Source organism: Artibeus jamaicensis, unplaced genomic scaffold, assembly GCF_021234435.1.
Source record: "Artibeus jamaicensis isolate MK-2021 breed Jamaican fruit bat unplaced genomic scaffold, CSHL_Jam_final scaffold_1964, whole genome shotgun sequence".
NCBI classification, from domain to species: domain Eukaryota; kingdom Metazoa; phylum Chordata; class Mammalia; order Chiroptera; family Phyllostomidae; genus Artibeus; species Artibeus jamaicensis.
The window spans coordinates 41,361,180-41,382,923 of NW_026522030.1; the positions used below are offsets into that span (position 1 = coordinate 41,361,180).

The window sequence follows — 21,744 nt, forward strand, 5'->3', positions numbered from 1 at the left end:
GCTGCTAGTCACTGAACCACAAGTTTAGGTAGGTAGCTATTCATGGAAAATTATTTTTATGTCCATTTTGGGAGGGTCAAAATTCCTGTGAATGTTTAGTCTGGTATATTTGTTCAGAAGTGTCTGGGGGGTGGGGTGATATAAGGGGATTAAGTGGTAATGGAAAAAAATCCAATGAAGATTAAATCGAGCCCTCGCTGGTGTAGCTCAGTGGATTGAGCACGGGCCTGTGAAGCAAAGGGTTGCAGGTTCCATTCCCAGTCAGGGCACATGCCTGGGTTGCAGGCCAGGTCCCTAGTAGGGGACACATGAGAGGCAACCACACACTGATGTTTCTCTCCCATCCTTGCTCCTTCCCTTCCCCTCTCTCTAGAAATAAATAAATAAAATATTTTTTAAAAGATTAAATCGAAAAAGAAAAAAAAACTCCAGTGTCATTAGTTTAATTATCCCTTAGTATTAGAATGAAGACAAAAGGACAATGAGTTCACTGAATAAGGCAGGCTACTTTCAGAGGATTAAACTATGAATTCTCATTGGTATTCCCATCACTGACTTGAAAACCAATGCTATTTACCTCAATCTGTTTCTTTTCCCTCTATCGTATAAGGTCCAATTTTTTTTAAGGTTTCATTTATTTACTTTCAGAGAAAGGGGAAGGGAGGGAGGAAGAGAGGGAGAGACACATCAGTGTGTGGTTGCCTCTCACGTGGCTCCCACTGGAGACCTGGCCCGCAACCCAGACACACACCCTGACCTGGAATCGAACCAGTGACACTTTGGTCTGCAGCCCGAGCTCAATGCACTGAGCTACACCTGCCAGGGCTAAGGTCCATTTTTTCATGGTTCATTTACTTTTATCCAAGTGTCTTCTAATCTTTCAATACCAACAGAATCTTTTTCTATTGGCACCAGTGAATTTCAAACTACCTAGATGCTGAATACCCTCTATTTGTTGGTTAATTTTTAGATTAGGTTAGCTAGAGGATACTCTGACTTATAATTAAAATATAAAAATTCAATGGAGTTGATAAAACTATGATCAATTCTGTTGTCTTCTAGGAAAAATGTAAGGCAATGAACAGACTTGCTCAAAAGGAAGTTCAGTGTATTATGTTCTTTAAATAAATAAAGTTTTAAAATTTCTAAAAGACAAGGTATTTCCAAGCAAAATTTCCAAAAGACAAGGTATTTCAAAGCAAGTGTTTTTACATATTAACATGGCACTTTTCTTTTGGTTTAAAAACTAAAACCAAGAACTTACTGATCTTAGCTTTGGGGGTGCATAGGTGAAAAAGTCCAAGAATACTTTATGTACCAATGAGTGTTTAATCACAGCTTCCCTGAAAACAAAAAAAGGAAAAGAGAGAATTTCAGACCTGGTGCTACAGTACCGCAGATTTGGGTAACCCCAACTGTCCTAAAATAATCAAACCAAGTGAAATGGCTTTAGCAAATGTAATTCATGAGATGACAGACCGTATCTTTCAGCAACATTAAGATTTAAAAAACCTTTTAGACTGTAAAAATATTTTAGTGCCTGCCATCTATGACCAAAACCAGGGTACAAATTTCTAGTGTTTAATCAACAAAGATGAAATCATTCAAAATATACTCTCTTAAATAAGGACATTACATTCTGTTACCCAAACAATGAACACACGATTAGAAATCTATATGTGGACCTTTTTTTATAGCTATTTTCCTTCTGTCAAGCATCCTTCACAATGCATCAGTTTCATAAAATAATTTTAGCAAAGTTAAGACCTGAGTAGATCAAAATAGAATCAGCAACTGCAACACCTAATTGACCCAAGCTTCCTGGTGTGACACTTGGTGAATTCAGATGTACAGTGGAGGCTGGTGCTCAGGCACCAAAGACTTCCAGTTCACCCCGGGGGTCTGTGTAGATGGCAGACACATGTTGCCTTTATGGGCAAAGCACTATTCTGAGTGTTTTGGAAACATCAACCCATTGAATCTTCATAAAATTCTATGAAATATGTACTATTATCAACCCAATTTTACAGATATGGAAACTGAGGCACCAAGCAGTTAAGTTACCCAAGGTCACATAGTTAATGATTGAGGGACACCAGGGTTCACGGCCAGGCCATCTGGTCTCAGGCTTCACCTTAACCACTCCACTGTGGCCCAGTGCCAAGAAGATCACATGCCCTATTTGTAAGTAAGTCTAACAGTCCAAATGAAATAACACATTATATTTGGAAAACCATCCACCCTTTCTATACAAGGTCTATATAAAACTTTCCCCCTTCAAATGCCATTTGTTAAGAAAAGAAAAAGGGGGCTTTCTTACTTTTGAGCCATTGGAGTTAGAATCTGTTTCATTTCATCCATGATAAGCTCTAGTTTTTCTGGCTGTACCTCCAGTACTTTGTCCAGAGTTGGGTGATCTGCTGACTGCAAAAGAAAAATCAAATACTAAATTTCACCAAGTTTCTTCAGCATCGTAACGAAGAAAATCAACCACAGACAAACTTGAGTTTCAGATTTCCATATTCCTATAACAAAAGCCCACCTGCAGATACACTCACTCAGGGAGTAATTCCTGATCATCTGATGTATACTCAGACCAATGCACTTGAAGAGCCAGACTAAGCAAACAACCAACTCAAACAGCCAACAGGTACTCATCAAGTGCCTAGCATATGCCTAACCACAAGATCAAGTAATCAGTTTGCAAATCCTTGCCACCATGTGTTTCGTACTTATGCACAAATTCACATAGTGACTGTTACAAAAGAAATAAGGCACTAAATTCAACCCAGGAACTGAATCTGACTAGTAGAGGCAACCCCGTTATTAACCCATAGCTCTGGGGATAAGTGTGGGCATTTATGTCCCAAGGTCTGACATAGATCCTTCACATGTCATAGTCCTTTGTCGGCCTTTTCCAGATTCGGTCCCTGTACTATATCCAAGGTTGGTTCTCTCTACTCCCCTTCCTCTCTAGATATGACCTGGAGAAGGATAATCCACACAGGTGAAGGAAGGCAGGAAAAAGCAGCAACAGGGAGCCCGAGGCACTTCTGTCAGAGCTGTCGGGGTGCTTACGGAGCAACACGAACCGGTAAAGAGTCTCCTACCTCAGTCTGACTACAGAAATGGAGCTCCGAAGCCTTACACACAGCACTTGAGAAGGGGTCACAAAAGTAGTTCACTTTAAAGCAGATTTTAAAATAGTGCTCCGGGTAAAAAGAGACAGTATAATCCATCACTTGCTCACTACACTGGAGAAAAAAATAATCCATGAGAAAAAAAGGGTCCTTCAAGATTAAAGGACCAGCCAAAGTAAAAAGACATTCTGAAAACAAGGGTATCAAAAGGTAAGTAAGAGCCCATGGAGAAAGTAAAAATGCTGGGGAGAAAAAGCCTAAAATGTTACCTTGTAAAGCTGGAACGTGTTCCCATAGAGCTCCTCTGCCAACATGTTCCTCTGCTCCAAAACGGCTTTGTCATTGTAGGCGTACTCCACGATGGCCGACGCCTCCGCATGTCGGAGCAACTTCCTCACGTGGCCTTTAAAACTTCTGATTATCTCTGCAATCTGTGGTTTACTCCTAAACCCAATGCAGTGATGGGGGGAAAGTGATGCAAGGAGAAAGCTGGGAGACAACAAAACCTAAATGGACCCCAACATAACTCCTGAGACCAACTCATCATTGGGCAGTAGCGGGGTCTACCACAGAGAAATGCTCATAAGAAAATCGAACTGCCCTGCATTTTCTACCTCAAGTTTTGTAAGTTACTCAGTAGCCTAATCCTGGCTCTGCTTACCAGCTGCAAGACCTTCAACAAGTTATTTAACCTCTCTGTACTTCAGCTGCTTCATTCATAAAATAGAGAGAATAAGATTGATATAAGGATTAAATGAGTTATGTACCAAGAACTGTGACCAACCTGTAATTCAGGGTCTGGCACAAATAACAGCCCCTTTTTATTACAAAATCTTTTATTATAAAACCATAAGCACGTAATTCTTTAACATAACAATATCACACTCAAGCACACTGTATGACGTTATAGGTGAAATGTTCAAATTAAAACTATAAATTAGTACACCCATATTATTACCCTATCAACCACACTCAAGCGGGCCTTAATTCTGTTGGACCCTGTAAATGCTCAATAAATGTCAGTTCCTATTAAATTATTCAGCTTGAAAAAAAAAAGAGGGAAGGAGAAAGAAGAAGGTAAAAGTCAAAGATGCATGGAAATATGAATAAAACATATTCAAAGGGTGCTCTTTTAAAACAGAATTTAATCACGAGTATTTATATTACAAACTAAAATCAAGCAGCTGATAATTATAGTCAGGAATAGTTTTTGAAAATTTTGTCAATTGTGTTTTTTTGTTATTGTTCATCAGCATCCTTTGGCACATTATTACAGTCAAAAGGAGAAATCACAAAAGTATCGATTCCACCTAATTCAAAAAATCCTCCCATCTCAACACTTCCTGACCCAATGACTCTGCCTGTGTCTACTCACCAACCCCTCCCAACCAACTACCCTCTAAATACTGGCAACAAACTACAAGTTAATCATCCTACTTCTCTTCTTCCAGGGCTTCAAGATATATTCCTAAGAATGGTGAAGGCGGTACCAACATTTTACATTAACTTCCATAACTGTTTTTAAGACTACACTCCCTGGAAACATTATAAGCATCTGTTGAGGATCATTATTATGCCAACAGACTTTTAAGTAACATTTACAGACAAGCAGTATCCATACCTTTAAAGAACTGATAAAAATATCCTATAAATAAAACAACTCACCCATACATGAGAAATTTCTTAACAACATTTCTGGAATATTTAGCTTTACTTAATTCAACCAAATCATCTGAAAAACAAAATACATTACAATGAATAATCCTTAGAAACAAAGGAAAGAACTAAATAAATGCATAATCCCGGGAATACAAACAACTCTGTCTGAGGCAAAACAAAAACAAAAACAAAAACAAAAACAAAAAAGGTCTACAGAGGACACACTGCTTTCCTACAACAGAATTACCTCCCAGGATAATCTTGGGCATTTCAAGAGAAAACAAGTGACTCATTACGAATGGTTACAATTAACCTTCAAAATATAAGGAATACCTCGCAGTTCTTCAAAAGCCTGCTTTCTCTGTTCTTCGTTGCCATACTGAATGTAACACTGGATCACCCGAGTTGAATCGTGTGCGAATGCAATCTGTGGGGAAGACAGTTTGGGCCCTGAGACTAATTCTTCCTGAGATCTATGTGTCTATTATATTATTTATTGTGACCTCTTTCAGAACTCCTTGTTAGAACCAGGTAGGGTCTTCAGGGATAAAATTAAATCTAGGTTACTAGGGAGCAGATATATTCATGTTAATTGTACAAATGGCATTCTTTGGTTTTGCTGCCAACATATGGCATTGAGACAGGGACAGACGTTATCATTTTGCAAGATTCCTGTCATTATTAATGCAAACCAAAAATCAAACCAAACTTATCTAATGATTACACACACTGTATTTCTCATTTCTCTGTAAGTTACTTTCCTTACAAGGGGAATTTTCCAATTCGAAAATCCTATTATTGTATGATTTTTAAATCTAAGAATTCTGGCTTTGGCAGCCAAAGAGAAAGATATAACATAGATCGAAAAAAGTTTTGCCACACAAGCAAATAAATGTATACACACACAGGATTGTAAATTAATCCCTCCACTTTCCACATTTCATTATGATTCCCTGAACATATACCCAGTTATATTCCTAGAAATTTGTTATATTGCATATCTGATTTCCCAATCCATCCCCCAACCCCCACCCACAACTACTGGATGTACGAGGTCCTCAGTGAAGGACTTACTGATCAATTTTCTGTAGCAATAACTATAAACAAGCAATAATACAAACTGATGTTTTAGTATACTACAGTACAATCTACTTCAATAGTGCTTATTATTTGTTGCTCAGTCCATCTGTAAAATTGGAATGTGAAAGCACACACCCACCAAAGCCATAGATTTCAGAAGAATTTCCTTAAGGGATAAACTAAAAAATATCTTTTAAAAATAAGCTGTTTCTGTGCATATATTGATTACTTACTATATAACCAATATATGTATTATAAGTATATTTTTCTCATTTAGACCTCAGAGCAACTTAGAGAGTGGGCTATTGTTATTCCCATTTTACAGGTGAGCAAAGTAAGTTTATGAGAAGTTTAGGCATCTGCTATCTCTGTGACCCTGGAGATGACAGTCAACTTGTCCGAGTCCCAGATATATGATATGTGCAACAGTGATCGTGACCTTTAAGGTAAAGAAGGGAACATACGCCTTGGCTGGCACAACTCCCAGCACACGGTAAATAATAGAGGCTGTCATCATGTAAAGTGCACACATGTTGAGCAGCAAAGTGATCTGAACACCAGACCTAAACACCAGACTAACTCTCACATCTAAGGGCATGTAGTAATAACCTCAGAGTAACTGGAAAAGGATCTTGAGTGTAAAATATTTATAAGTAGAAAGTAACAGACTGCTGGAGCAGAGGAACAGTTCTATTGTAAAAAGATCTTGCTGGAGCCCTGGGAGGGTAGCTCAGTTGCTTAGAGCGTCATCCTAATACACCAAGGCTGTGGGTTCAATCCCTAGTTGGGGCACATATGAGAATCATCTAATGAATGCCTAAGTGGTCAACAAAAACTGATACTTTCTATCTCTCCCTCTCTCCTGTCCTCTCTCTCATTAAAATCAACTTAAACATTTTTTTAAAAAATAGACTTTGCTGGAATTATAAGGAAGCAGCAGCTGGGAACTTGCCATTTCAAGACATTCCTCTGAGCTGCAATGCAGCCCCTGTCAGACCTGAGTGTGCAGTCTGGCACACGCTGCCACCCCAGAGTCCCCAGAGCCTGTCTTCCAAGTGAACGGTCACTTGTAAGCATTGATCCAAATACACACAAGTCAACAGAAGTTTATTATAAAGCAGGACTAAACAGTAACAATGAAAATAACTTGAGAACTCCCAAATCGATTACATTTTAAAGAGCTTTGCATGTTTATAAAAGTATGGAAAAAAAGAAGTAATCTAATTGTGTTTGCATCTCTCACACACACATACACAAAAGCCAGCAACTGTGAACATACTAAAGTACATGTAGTTATGACCCAATGATTTCACTTCTGGGAATTTATCCTAAAAAGTTCACCATACATTAATTTGAAAAAATATGTGCACCCCTATATTCGTTGCAGTGTTATTTACAATGGCCAAGATTTCAAAGCAGTCCAAGTGTCCACCAGCAGAAGAATGGCTAGAACGGTTATGGTACATTCACACAACAAAATACTAGTAGGCTGTGAGAAAAGAACACTTTACCCTTTGCAAGAGCATGGAGGATGTATCTGGAGAACACTGTGCTAAGTAAAAAAGCCAGTCAGAGAAAGACAAATACCACATGATTTCACTGGTATGTGGGATCTAATAAACAAACTGAACTAACAAGCAAAACAGAGACAGACTCACAAGAGTTCAGGCTGGGTGGAAGGATTGAGCAAACAAGAAAAAAAGAGAAAGAACTCATGGCCACAGACAACAATGCAGTGATTGAGGCAGCAGGTTGGGGCAGTTAATAGAGGAGGAAGTGAGCAGGGGGAATAAATGGTAAGTTCAGAGCAAGACATTCTAACACATACTACTCAAGATAACTTAAAGAACACTGATTTATTTTAAGTAAGTTATTTAAAATTACACAGCCAAATACTCGAGAGTCTTTTTATAATTTTCCAGCCATAAATTCTGCCATTATTAAACTTTTAGTCAGCATTTGAAATTTTGGGCCAAATACATTTAAAATAACAACAATTTCCCCTGTCACAAATGGTCAGTTACACTTCACTTGTGAGTAAGTCCAATTTAATTGTTAAAATTGCAACTGTACATATGCCCTACTTACAGTTTTAATTTTTCCTTGAATCAACTTCTGCAAATCATTTATCAACTTCATTCTTTTTCCTTTGTCACAGTCTTTTCTATAAAAGAGAATAAAAGGAGGAGGAAACATAGCTTAAGTAAAGACATTATTTTAAGCATGCAAAACTAAAACCTGTTTCAGTCTATGTTCACCCGGTTAAGTGTGCTTTTCTCTTTGGAGGCAGCCGCCCTTTGACATTAAAATTACTATTCCAGAGCAGCCAGAGAAAGGTAATTTTCTCAAAGGCAGAAACTCATCTCACAAAGTATTATTTCATGCCTCAATCTAAACCTTAACAGCTAGAACTTCAAAAGTAAAAAAATAATGAAACAAGTACAAGACACCAAAATACTTAAGTATCTCAAAACTACAATAAGAAATTGCCCTTCGTTTTCTCAGAAATCTTTCAGGAAGAATGTCAAATCCAATTTAACTCTCATACATTTTCATGAACACATCTGACGCCACCCTGACGATTCCCCACAGCTGTGCAGCAAGCAGACCTCCGAACAGAGAAGCCTCCACTGGAGCACTGTGAGCATTGCTCCCTCAATTATCCAGGTGCCATATCATTCGCTTTAGGACATCTCACTCTGTACAAAGCAACAAAGATGCCATCTCCTAGCATTACCTTCTTATGATCTCCCAAATCTGCTTTGCCCGAACAACAATGTCATAGTTGGTTCTATCGCTGAGTTGTCTGCTTTGCTTCAGTTCTTTCTTCTTCTTTTTGAAATCATCCCATTTGGGTTTCTTGGCTGCTGATTCTAGTCATTATAAAAAATTATTTGCGATTACATTTACCATTCTGAGTGCCACAAATACCAATCAGGTACACAGAGTGATCACTGATCAGGGCTTTAATCAATGAGGAAACTACCCAGGGGAAAATATGCTCTATAAACTTATACTTTATTTCATTTTCTGAGCAGTTTATACACTTTAAATTTGGTTGAAACCAGCCATCCATTCATCCAACAGCTATTTATTGATTCTTAGGAGGACACCTACTAAAAAAAAGGAAACCCAAAAGATGGTAAAAGCAATTAAAAACTTATAAGTATCTTTTTAAGTTCGTTAGTACTTAAGACTTTAGTTATAACCAGTTCTTAAGGCAAACAAAAATTAGTCTAAATTAGTCCAAATAAGAACAGGAAAAACAATGTAACAAAAAATTCATTATTCTGTGTGCTGTTATGCATTAAGTCATTTAATTCTTACAACAACTCTACTGTAAGGTGAGCGCTATTTTTTTTAACAAGATGAGTTCTGGGGTAGACATAGGAAAGAATAATGTAAAATCTTATATGTAGAACCTAAAAACGTCAAATACATTGAAACAGAGAGTAGAACAGTAGTTACTGGGTACAAGGAGGTAGGGAAAATGGAAAGATGCCAATCACAGGGTACAGAGTTGCAGCTACACACGATGAGTAAGTCTAGAGATAGCAAGGTGTATACCAAGATGGCTAACCTAAATACTGTATGGAACACTGGAAATCTGTGCCCCAGCCTGCGTGGCTCAGTTGGCTGGAGTGTCGTCCCATAAACTGGGACGGTGCATTTGGTGACCCCACTGGGGCACATATGGAGGCAACCCACTGATGTTTCTCTTCTCCTTTTCCCTCCCTCCCTTGCCCTCTCTCTAAATCAACTAGCATGCCCTTGGGTGAGAATAAAAAGAAAACTTCCTAGAAATTTGCTGAGGGGTAGGTACTATTATTAGCCTCCCTCTCACATGGGGGAAACAAAGGCATCAAGCAGTTAAGCTCCAAGGTCACACAACTTGTTCAGTGGCAGAGCCAGGACTCAAATCCAGAGGCAACTCTGAAACTTCCCGCTCTGCTGCCTCTCACTTATGCACAATCAAAATTCCTGAGCCCTCTACAAGCAGAATATTTCTGTAAAAGTCAGGTGTCTCTCTATTAAATTTTTTTGCCCTCAAAATCTAAGAAACTTACCAATTGAATCAAAAAGCCTGAAGGTGGTCAAAGAACAACTAAATAAAATGCATATTGTTAATATGAGTATCCTGCAAAGAACTTTTTGGAGAATTAATTTTAACTCACACAACTTAATACAAAAAAGACAAACTATCCAATTAAAAAAATGGGCCAAGGACCTTTGCCCATTTCCAAGACACTTTTCCAAGGAGGACATACAGATGGCCCATAGACATATGAAAAGATGCTCTACAGGAGACCTTTCTGCGTGACATGGGCCCAGACAGGACCCATGCCCACGGACACGTTCTCCCATGGGGAATCAGGCCTGCATTGTACCTAGGCCGCTTTGAGATTTGCTTTTGCTAAAACTTCCTCACCCTGAATTGAGGCCACAAACATTTACTGCATATCTTTAAAGTAACTTCCTAAAATCCATGCTGAACCTTCCAAGGATGAATTTAACCAGTTCAACCACTTTTCCCTTTGCATTTGCAAATATCCTTCTTCCGTGATGTGATTAGAGGCATCAACTCCTTTGTTTCCTGTAAAAGGTAACCACCTAAAGTGAACCTCTAAATAGAAAATGAGGACCATGGTGTAATGTGCCCAGAAAAGCACTAAAAGCTTGTCAAGGCAAGGGTCGGAGCACTCCCCTCTTGAGAGAGTGGCCGAGGTGCGCCGAGGCTTTTTCTCCTCTTGAAAGAGAAGCCGCACCATCCCTTTCCTCCACAGGACTCAGTAGTCCATGTGAATTTGTCTCATCTCATCCACGATGTCACAGACCCCATGAGCCAGGGTCCACATCAATGCTCAGCATCACTAGCCATCAGAAAGAGGCAAATTAAAACCACAGTGAGATACCACTTCACACCAGTCAGAGTGGCCATCATAAACAAATCAACAAACAGCAAGTGCTGGCAAAGGATGTAGAGAAAAGGGAACCCTAGTGCGCTGTCGGTGGTAATGCAGATTGGTGCAGCCACTGCGGAAAACAGTATGGAATTTCCTCAAAAAACTAAAAAGAGAACTATCTTTTGACCCAGCAATTTTGCTGCTGGGAATATACCCTAAGAATCCCGGATCATCCATGTACCCCCTAGGTTTATAGCAGGGCTATTTACAATATCCAAGTATTAGAAACAGCCTAAGTGCCCATCAGTAAATGAGTGGGTCAAAAAACTACGGTACATTTACACAATAAAATACTATGCAGCAGAAAGAAAGGAGAAATTCCTACCTTTGGGAATAGCATTGATAGAACTAAAGAATATTATGCTAAGTGAAATAAGCCAGTTGGTAAATGACAAATACCCTATGATCTCACTTATAAGAGGAATCTAACGAACAAAATAAAGTAATAGTAAAATAGAACCACAGTCGTGGAAACATAGAATAGACTGACAGTGACCAAAGGGGAGGTGGAAGGGGGATAATAGTGAAAAGAAGGGTAAGGGACTAGTTAAAGAGCAGGTATGAATTACCCATGGACATGGACAATAAACAGTGTGGGAATTGACTTTGTGAATGAGGATGTGATGGAAAGAGGAGGGCAAAGGGGGAGAAATTGGGACAACTCTAATAAAACAACAATTAAAAATAAAAATAAAAGCCCTGGCTGGTGTAGTTCAACAGACTGAGTGCTGGCCTGCAAACGAAAGGGTCGCTGGTTTGATTCCCAGGCAGCGCACATGCCTGGGTTGGGTGAGAGACAACTACACATTGATGTTTCTCTCCCTCTCTTTTTCCTTCCCTTCCCCTCTCTCTAAAAATGAATAAATAAAATCATAAAAAAAATAAATGGGCAAAAAAAAGCTACAGGAAAAGCTAAAATAATATTACTAATATTTCAAAAACATTTTAATATATATCTTCCTTTCTCTGATTAGAAAATACACTAATTATTAATAACTTAGAAACTGCAAAAACAAAATCTTCCTATAGTCCCGAAACTTAAATATAACATTTACATTTTATTCCCTTGTCTTTTTCCTATACATGTTTTATATTACTGTCCCTAAAAATTCAGAATTTACTGTCTCACTTAAACTCAATAACTATATTTTAAATGTGCCTCCGTGGAAATAAACATTCCTCAAAAGCTTAATTTTTAATGTCTATACAATATACAACATATTTATCCCCCTTACTGTTTATTTATTCCTGGCCTGGTAACAGAGAGTTGTAGGTAACAGAGGGCATATTTACTACTCATGTTAGGCCGTCACATATTATACAGCAAATGTCACTAACTAACTTGGAGCTCACAACTCTACAGACATTTGGGGACCCTTGACGTATGTCAGGCTAGGCTGCAGTAGTATAAATACCAATTCTGAGGATGTCTAGTAGCCAATCCCCCTCAGTTGCTAGTATAAAAATGTGAGAAAATAAGATCAGAGTTCCATTTTGAGATGCCAGGAACATACCTCCCATAGCAAAAGGAGCCAGACTACAGCATGACAGGATCTTAATGTGAGAATGTAAGTGTTTAAAATGCAGGTGCCAAGAATTCCAGTAGGAAAGGGAAGATTTAGGAGCTATTGGAGAAGGTAGCAAAGAGGAGATAAAAAGGGGGACCTGAAAGAGAAACTATGGGGTGTGGGAGTGGAAAGAAGAGGAAGAGAAAGGGATCAAGAGACAACACCAGAAATGGAGCCGCAGGTCTCATGGGAAACAATGACACATTTCCCTTCCTTCCTCTCCCTCAACCTCCCTGTCTTAAAGCTACTGTCCCTCTAGTGAACGGCCCCCAATAGAGCACAGAGGAGGGACCAGGGCTGGGAAACTGGAGTGAGAAGGCCAGATGGCAGTGGTCTCAGCTGACAGCAAAGGAGCTGGGGTAGGATATGCCATGTTGGAGAAAAAGAGAATGAAAGATGCCGGAGATTCCCATGATACTGCAGGCAAGTTGTATGTATGGCAGCACATGAAACCTGGAAACAAATCCAAGATAACACACAAGAGGGGCCACTGTACAACAGACAGCAGAGCTCTGGGTTAGAAATGACCCCTGGGGTTATCATGGCGAAGAGATTAGCAGTTTGTTTCGATACATAAATAGGAACCCTGCTACTATATCCCATCAGTTAGCAACTTATCCTGAACCAATGAAAGTCAAATATGCCATGTGTCCACTACGCCTTCCTTGGAATAGCCTGATGGGCTAATATATTAACGTGGCCTAAGCCCTGTGAAAACAGGGTCTATATGTCTCTTGTTCACCAAGGCCTCCTTAGCCAAGGCAGTTATATATTAAGGTGGACACACTAACTACTCAAGGCCGGCTTCTATGCTGATCAGACAGGGCTTGTACACTTGCTGGTTGTTAATTGCCCCCATCTCCCAGGCCAGTGCAAAGAAAACACAAATATTTGTTTAATAAATGACTGTATCAATAAATAAATTTTAGCCTACAAAAAGAAGAGTTTAATCAAGATTCCTCTGTACAAAGCCACTACAACCCCAAAGCTAGGGTAATAATTTAGCCAGGGACTAGGACATAAGGGACCCTAAGCACCAGAGGACATTTACGACCAAGGAAGATGCTTTCCGTTGTCTATTTAATACCATCTATTCTTCACCCCCAGCCCAAACGTTGCCTGTCAGGGAACCAGAACGGGAGGTCTCTCACAGACTCCCAGAGTCCCTGAGTGCGTCGATTCTGGCAATAGCTCAGGTGGGGGGGGGTCCCCAAAACTACCCTGAAGGAATAAGATCTTACCATCACTTTTACCGTCCGGCTGGAATTTTCTTTTCTTGTTGATGTTATTCGCCTGCTGAAATTTGTTCTTTGGTATTTTATCCCCTGGCTGCTTGTTCTTGAATTGCTTCACACCCTTTTTCCCTGGTTTTGTGGCACTTTTCTGAAAGTTCTTTGATGTGATTTTAGGCCCACCTTCCTTAACAACTTTTCTTGGGAATGTCTTTGAAGAACCAGAGTCTAGTGAAAACAATAAATAATTATTAGTTCAATGATCCTGAGCCTAGAACTCTCTTATCTACCGAGATATATTTGTTATAGAAAATTTTATCCTCCTTATTAAAACATACTTTCTCTTACTCTCAAATATGGAGCAGAGTAAGATTTTAAATACCAAAACAAAATGTAAAAACTTCCTCTGATTATAGAATTATAATAATACAGATTCATTATAGAAAACCTATAGAGAAATGCATAATAAAAACCATCTATATCCAGCAAACCAAAGAGCCACTGGTTGGATTCCCAGTCAGGGTACATGTCTGTGTTGCGGGCCAGGTCCCCAGTAGGGAGCACGTGAGAGGCAAACACACATTGATGTTTCCCTCCCTCTCTTCCTTCCTTCCACTCTCTAAAAGTAAATAAATAAAATCTTTAAAAAAGAACTATAATTCTAAAGATAGTTTGGTGTATTTCTCTATTTTAAGCATAGAATAGAAAGGAGGTAGTATTTATATACCTTTGTGTTCTACTTTAAAAACTATGTCATTAAAGACTTTACATATAATTTCACTCATCTCAATAATATCACAGGAAACTAAAAATAAAATAAACACTTAGAATTTAGGAGATATACCATACTGTCAAATTAAAGATGTTAATTTTCAAAATTTCTAATTTTGAAAATAATTTTCAAAGATAATTTCAAAAATCTTCTTTGGTTAAAAAAGCCTGCAAATTAAACACTTAACAAATGAAATTAGAATGGTAACAACTATGCCCTAAGACTGTTGTTAAGGAGAAAAAAAAAGATTGCTTAGGAAACATTTAATCATTTACACAGACTCTGACTCTTCTGTTTTGCAATACTGACACCTGATGGAATAATAAAGACACCACAATTAGAAATCTTGAAGGTAAAAGTATATGGTTTACCAGAAGTACATACTTGTCAGCCACAATTTATCAAACATTAAAATAAAATGTGGTGAATCAGTGTGACTAATGACGTGACAGCATCAGTAGATGACATGAAGAGTCTTTTTATGAGTATAGCATCCTCCAGTCACGCTGGCAATTTCTTAAATGCCTGGTTTCACAGGGAACATGCGCCCTCCTACACAGTAACGCCGACTGTTTCCACTATTTTAATCCCAACCCTAACCCACAAACGCAGACTGCAATCAGCTACATACCCCTCCATCCCACAGACCCCATCCTTCAATTATAACAGCTGAGCAAGCCACATGGAAAGCATATTTTGGTAAGGCTATCTTACCTTTATTTTTATAAAATCTGTTTTTTTCTTGGGATGTCTTTGTACCTTTTCCTGTGAACTTTTTTTTTTGTTTGACTTCCATCATGGCAACTCTGGAAAACAAAAAACCCCAAAGGATCACTGAATTGCTCTCATCTAAGAGTCACATTTAGTCCTGGAGTTCACAGATGCAGGACAACTCACGTGGGCACTCACACATGTTCAGGAAGTAAACAATTACTGCTTTTAAGATTTTACAACTGAAAATAAACACGAAAAATAAGAACACACACACACAATGCATACCTCAACTAATGCGTGATATGTTTGGAGGCAATACTTCAGCAATAGTACTGGCTAAACGGAGACCATTATTTGTGTTTGTGTTTCTTATAACCTGGGAAGACTTTGTGATGAGAAACTGACATTACCATTTGTTTTCTTGGGTCTCTACCCTAAAAAGTCAGAAACAAACAATAGGTTGCATTTACCAAATGTAATGAATGAAAATAAAAGATTATCTAAAAGTTCCTTATGTAGCGGAATGCAGCTAAAACAATGCCTAACTTCAAATGTTATTATTTTAGTGATTTTCAGTGATCTCCAACATAGGACTACGTTGAAACATTGAATATTTTGAGGCATCTGCCTAACAGGTTACTTCCGGGTACAGAAACCCCATGGTACACACAGCAGGTAACAGATAACCCCTCAATTACCCAAGGCTCCTGAATGCAGAGTATGTCAAGAGCAAAAGTCATTTGGCTATTTCTCTGTCTTCCAAAGTTGTACATTCAATTCATTTCTAAATTTCTAAAGTTGACCTTCTACCACATGTTCAGGATCTCCACACAATACCATATTTCTGTGAGTTTGTCAGTCTTTGCTTGTTTCTCAAGACTGAGATACTTGAAAACTACCAACTTTGTAGAATATCCTTCACTGGGGTTTGTCGGGTATATTCTCACTATTAGACTGGCTTTATGGATTTTGGGGGGAAGAGTACCACAGAGGTAAAGTGGCCCTCACATCACATCACATTACAAGGAACATCGTATCAACATGACGGGCAATGCTAACCTTGATCACCTGGTTAAGGTGCTGTGTGCCAGGTTTCTCTACCACCAAGTTACCATGCACCTCTTTCTATAGTCTGTTTATTAGAATTAAGTTATTGTGTTCACCCAAAATGAAGGGGAGAAAAATTAAGTTCTACTTCCTCAATGAACAAATATGAATGAATGTTAAAATATATATATTAAAATTAGCATAGCAACTAGTGTTTTGGGTGATATATTTCGCAATTATGCAATATTCTATATTTCTCCTGATAATTTTAGCATTCTCCAATGAATCCTGCCTGCACCAATTACTATGGTGTTTTAGTGTTGACTCTTTATTTCCCTCAACAGCTCTACCTGTTGAGCTCTACCAGCTCACAATTCATTATTATTGTGAATACTTCTGTGGAGAAAATGTGTTTCTTCTTCCTAATTTATTTGATAATTTATTTACATGAGTGGTCTCATAGATATTTTATTACTTGGGTTATAACCTAATGGTAATTTGCTGCTCAAATTGTTCCAACATTGGCTAGTGGAAAATCTTTCAGGTTGCTGCGACAGTTCGACAAGCCCCATCTTTTTTTTTTTTTTTAAAGCATGTCCTTACTTCCTGGTACTTGTTCTAAATTCCCCTTGTACTTTCTTTGTGACAGCCATGAAATCAGCCATTTCTCCAAGACACCCTCGTTCCTTTTACTGAGGATGATATTTAAAAACCAGGATATGAATGCTAGGTGTGCTTACTGTAGTGGCAGGGCAGGGGGCAGTGACACCGCTTCCAGGTCTTTTAACTAGACAGGACTAGTATACATGTGTATGAAAACTAACCTGCGTGCAAACAAATAGAGATCCTGTACAGAACCTCTATTTCTGTAACTATTAAATAAGCTCATACTGATGTCTCCAATTCTAATCAAGTGCTACAGGGTTCTCTACCCTTCCTCTCTTAATTATTTGCAACTTCTCTGACAGTGAGACACTTGGCTCTAGTATCTGCAATTTGTGTATTGTTCAATACTAACACACATGTAGCTTCAGAACTGCTAACCCTCCAGCCCTATAAGATACAAATTTACCAACTATAGTACAGTGTTTATAAGCATAACTGAAGTATATATGAAGTGTTCAGAGAGCCACACAGCTGAAAGCCAGATTGTGCCTTGTGAGGAGAAATGGAAGAGATTTCTCAGAAATGGAGGGACATCTGACTAATCTTTCTTTAACTCCTTTCAGCAGACTTACTTAGCATTGTAGTTTCAAGGTAGTAAACATTCAATATGAAACCTCAAAATGGTGACATTCCTCAAGTCTTCCCCTCTCTCTTGCCACACTTCATCCAATCCCATGGTTCTCTATGCTGAGGATTCTCCATTCGGAACATCTCCTTGGGCATCTAACTGCCTACCTGATACCCCCATTTATGTTCCCTACACTAAGTCCAAAACTTAATTCTTTAACTTTATCTTCTCTGCAAATACGAAGTCCAAAACATAACTCTTCATCTCCACTGCCAACAACACCCAAACAATAACCCCACCCCCTTCTTCTCCACTCAGCCAATGACACATCATCCACTCCACTGCTCAAGGAAAAAATCCCATGTTTACTTTTGACATTTCCTTCTCCCTTGTCTGCTACATTGTCCTTCAGTAAGTCTTCTTCAATCCCCCTAATACCCCTAAGTTTCCAACTTTGGTCTCCACTACCACCACCTTAATTGAAACCATCATCAGTAATCTCCAATTATATAACCAACAATAATACAAATTACATACATTTTTCTAAAAATAACCAGGGTCTATCATGTGACTCCCTTGCTTATAAGCCTTTGCTGTTTTCTACAAATGAGAATGTATTCCCATTGTAGAGAATATCTAAACTCCCCTACCACGGCCCCATCCCTCTAATTTTATCTTGCACCGCTGTACCTCCAGCTCACTACATTGGTTCCTTTTCTATAGCTCCCACCTCAGGGACTCAGCCCCAGACTACTTCTGCTTGCAGTAGTTGCCTCTCGTAAATGCAACTAACGCGGGCCAGTTTGGAGCGCGAAGGTAATCAGGATAGTCCTGTCCTCTCAGAATAAGGTGGTAGGAGTCGTGAACCCGCCTCGGTCGCCAAGCTCCCATCAACCTCCAAACTCCCAGAATAGAAAAAACTGCTCAGAGAGCGACAGGTGTGAACACCTCTAGCCTTGCTAGCTGCCCCGAGACCTTCCCACTCCAGCGCCGGGAACAGGGCAAATCCCCACCAGGAACAGCGGCCAGGCACGCCACACTCACCGCACACGTGTGCTTCGGTCAGATGCTTCCTGCTCACAACACCACTTCCGCTTCCTGGACTTGCCCCGCCCCCGTGCCCACTCTTTCTTCTTCCGCAGGGGAGATTGGATTAAAGGGTGGAGATTAACCGGAAAGACAGGAATTTGGCATTTCTATTGGTCCGCTCTTTTTAACTTTGTCTAGAAGAACGAAAGCCGTACCACTCGGGCGTTTTGGCCCTTGGAAAGATCCGTCGGCGAGGACAGCGTTTGCGGCTCCTGAAAGTGACGTAATTAACCCTGTCGCTCCCGCGCCCTGGAAGACAGCGCCTTCTCCCAAAGGCTGAGGACATTTTTGAAACCGGCTGGGTTGGCTCGGTTAATCCTTTAACCTAAACCAATACTGCAATAGTTAACGTTTTTACAGTGCGTTAATTGGTACCTTCTCTGGCAGTCTAGTGCAAACGCTAAAAGGGATACCTCCGGAGTCGGTTTGAATTGTAATCCTGTTATTTGTTTTTTTTCGCATGCTAGCTGTGTGGTTTTGAGCAAATTACTAAATTTTCTGAGTCTTGATTACCTGATTAATAAAACAGAGACAGCTAAGTCATCCATGGAAAGCGCTCAGCAGAGTGAATGGTCATGACTGATTGAGCGTGAAAGCGCTCAATAAATGTTGCCTTTTTAAACCTCTGCCCGACTACATTTATCCAATTTTCCACTTCAGAAAATGAGACTGATTAGGATAGTGTCCACATTTTACAGATAAGGAAACTGACACCGCAAACTCGTGTCAAACAACACAATTTGTTCTTTTAACAGTTCCGCAGGCCAGAAGACCAAAATCAAGTCGCTGGCAAGATTATGCACCTTCCCAAGGCTTAGGGGAGAAACCTTTGCCCCTTGCAGCTCCTGGTAATTCCAGGCATCTTTTGGCTTGTGGCTGCATGATTCAAGTTCCCTCCCCTGTATTCATATGGCTTTCTTTTCTGTGTCTTCTATTTGTAATAAGGACACTGGTCATGGGGTTTAGGGCCCTTTGGAATAACCCCGGATGAACTTATCTGGAGGTCCTCACTTAATTGCATCTGCAAAGACCCTTTTCTCAAGTAAGGTCACTTTCACAGGTTTTGGTACTAGGACACACATACCTTCTGCAGGGCCACCTGGAAAGTTAAAGAATTGGAACTTGATACCAGATATGTCAAGCTCAGGTTTTACTGTTTTCCAAATGACTCAGTTTACTGCCCCTTCAAGACCTGGTAATTCTCTGGGTTTCCTGAGGGTAGTGTCACAGTTACTTTAAACATGTCTATCCCACTACTCAACACACAGATGTTTGGTAAGTACCTATTGTCTGCTTCAGCCATTATGTTTGCATTTCAGCTCATTTAAGTCTCATTAGAAAAGTTTAATTACCGGTAGGTCTTTTCCCCTCATCTTATATAAAAAAGGAAATAAAGTAATTTTGATCTGGTGAGCCTGACTCCAAACACTGTATTGCTTCCCTGAATCCATGAATTCTCTAGTAAATGCTCAAAAGAAGCAAATACAGTAGAAGAACTGCAGGTCTCTTAGCAGTGCCTATGAGGGAAATAGTATGGTATATGCTAGCCGCCACCCCCACCCAAAAATACTTCACCAATATACCCTACCACACAATACCTGGAAGGGACACATTTGTATTTTCAGGGCTGCAGAAGAAGCACCTCACATCCTCTCAGACACATCAACATATCTGTCTTACACATCAAACCCTATTCATGTGCCTTTACACTGAGAAGAAAAAAAGTATCACATACCAAAGTCCTAGATTAATATTCATAATGTTATTTTTCAAGTCTTTTATGCTGTGAAAAAGTAGGTTCACTTGAGTGTTTTATTTGTAGTGAACTGAAAGTGTCTTGTAGTTTTGTAGAACAGCAACAGAGCTTCTCCTGTAGTTTTGCAGTTAACCAAGTTAACCCATCAATTCTTCAAGTATCTAACCATCTAAACACTGTATGTTGTAAGGCGACTGAAGTTTAAACATGTAAGAATAAACACACAATATTTTTATAAATATTTTCCATTTTTCTGGGATCTCCCCTCCTACATATTCAAAAGGTTTGCATCAATGTAATTAAGAGGATTTGAATGAAGTGAATCCAACTTCGAGTCCAAGGTCTTTATGACCATGGACAAGATAGTTCATTTGTGTGGGCCTCAGTTTCTGAATATGTAACATGGGAACAACAACACTTATCTTTTAGGGTTGCTCTGTGGCTCAAGAGTAAGAATAACTGTAATGTTAATAGCTGGTAGTAAATGTCAAGTGATTCATAGCCTGACAGAGATAGAACCAACTTGTGTCTATTAGAGATGCTTTTGGCTGCAACTAATGAGAATTGAGCAAATTCTTTGGCACAGCAAAACATATATTTTTTAACAATCTGATAAAATAGGCATAATTTTGATTCATTCACACCAGGTGGCTATTATTGTATTGGCTGTTGTCATTTTTTTGATTTGACTATCTAAGATAAAAGAGGTCAGTGCCCCTGGCTAAACAGTCAGGTTCTGCATGTTTTTAAAATGCTTGCAGCATACCAGAGTGCCTCCTGTGGTGTAACAGTTAACATTCCCTGGTCTAGTTCAAAGACTCCATAATGTCATCAGAGACTCATGTTCTTCCACAGAATCCATGCTCCACCGTGCTCAGCTTAACTTCATTTTCACAGTTGCTGCTTTCCCTCCAGTTCGGACGTTTTGACCACCTTCATCCATCCTCCCTGCGCACCCCACAATCTCTCTCCACTCTACCTCTGGCAACACCACTCTGTTTTGCTTCAGCGAGTTCTGGTTTTGTAGATTCCACATCTAAGTGAGATTATACAGTATTTGTCTTTGGCTTATTTCATTGTTGCTTTCTGATTGCAAGATGTGCTTCTCGGTTTCAGGATTTATATCAGAGTTCAGGGCTAGAAGAATGGAGAAAAGAATGAAATTCACTTTTTCCCCAGTAGGCTGCTATCCTCTTATCTCAGAAGTAAAAGAACCAGCAAGGTTTCCCTTCAATTTCAGTGCCTAAAACTGTTTCACAGGACCACCCCCAGGGTTGGAGGTCCATCTGACAGAATGTTAACCTTTCAAAAGCCTACTCGTGTGCCTTTACACTGAGAAGAAAAAAGTATCACTTATATTTCATGTAGATTTCACTTTTTCCAGCACTCTAGGAAAATTAAAGGTCACTTGGCAAATATACCTCCATCTAGTGGTAGAGATTTAATTTGTAACTTAAAACTAATCTGGCTTAAAACTTAAAATTTAATA

At 39.3% G+C, this 21,744-nt stretch overlaps 1 protein-coding gene across 3 annotated transcripts in view; it reads right to left on the reverse strand.

The window, feature by feature from the left end:
* The window catches only part of PUM3 (pumilio RNA binding family member 3), a 43,471-nt gene extending 24,937 nt beyond the window's left edge, over nt 1-18,534 (reverse strand). The window contains exons 1-11 of one of the 3 annotated variants that reach the window (XM_053656343.1): nt 18,359-18,426; nt 15,415-15,563; nt 15,130-15,221; nt 13,653-13,871; nt 8,617-8,752; nt 7,968-8,043; nt 5,133-5,226; nt 4,806-4,872; nt 3,410-3,584; nt 2,321-2,424; nt 1,265-1,343 (exon numbers count right to left, since the gene is read on the reverse strand). In XM_053656343.1, coding sequence (XP_053512318.1) covers nt 1,265-1,343; nt 2,321-2,424; nt 3,410-3,584; nt 4,806-4,872; nt 5,133-5,226; nt 7,968-8,043; nt 8,617-8,752; nt 13,653-13,871; nt 15,130-15,214 — 1,035 coding nt within the window. In that variant the 5' untranslated portion in view covers nt 15,215-15,221; nt 15,415-15,563; nt 18,359-18,426. The other 2 variants (XM_053656345.1, XM_053656344.1) reach the window with 2 other exon arrangements.
* Between the last annotated feature and the right edge of the window lie 3,210 nt (nt 18,535-21,744).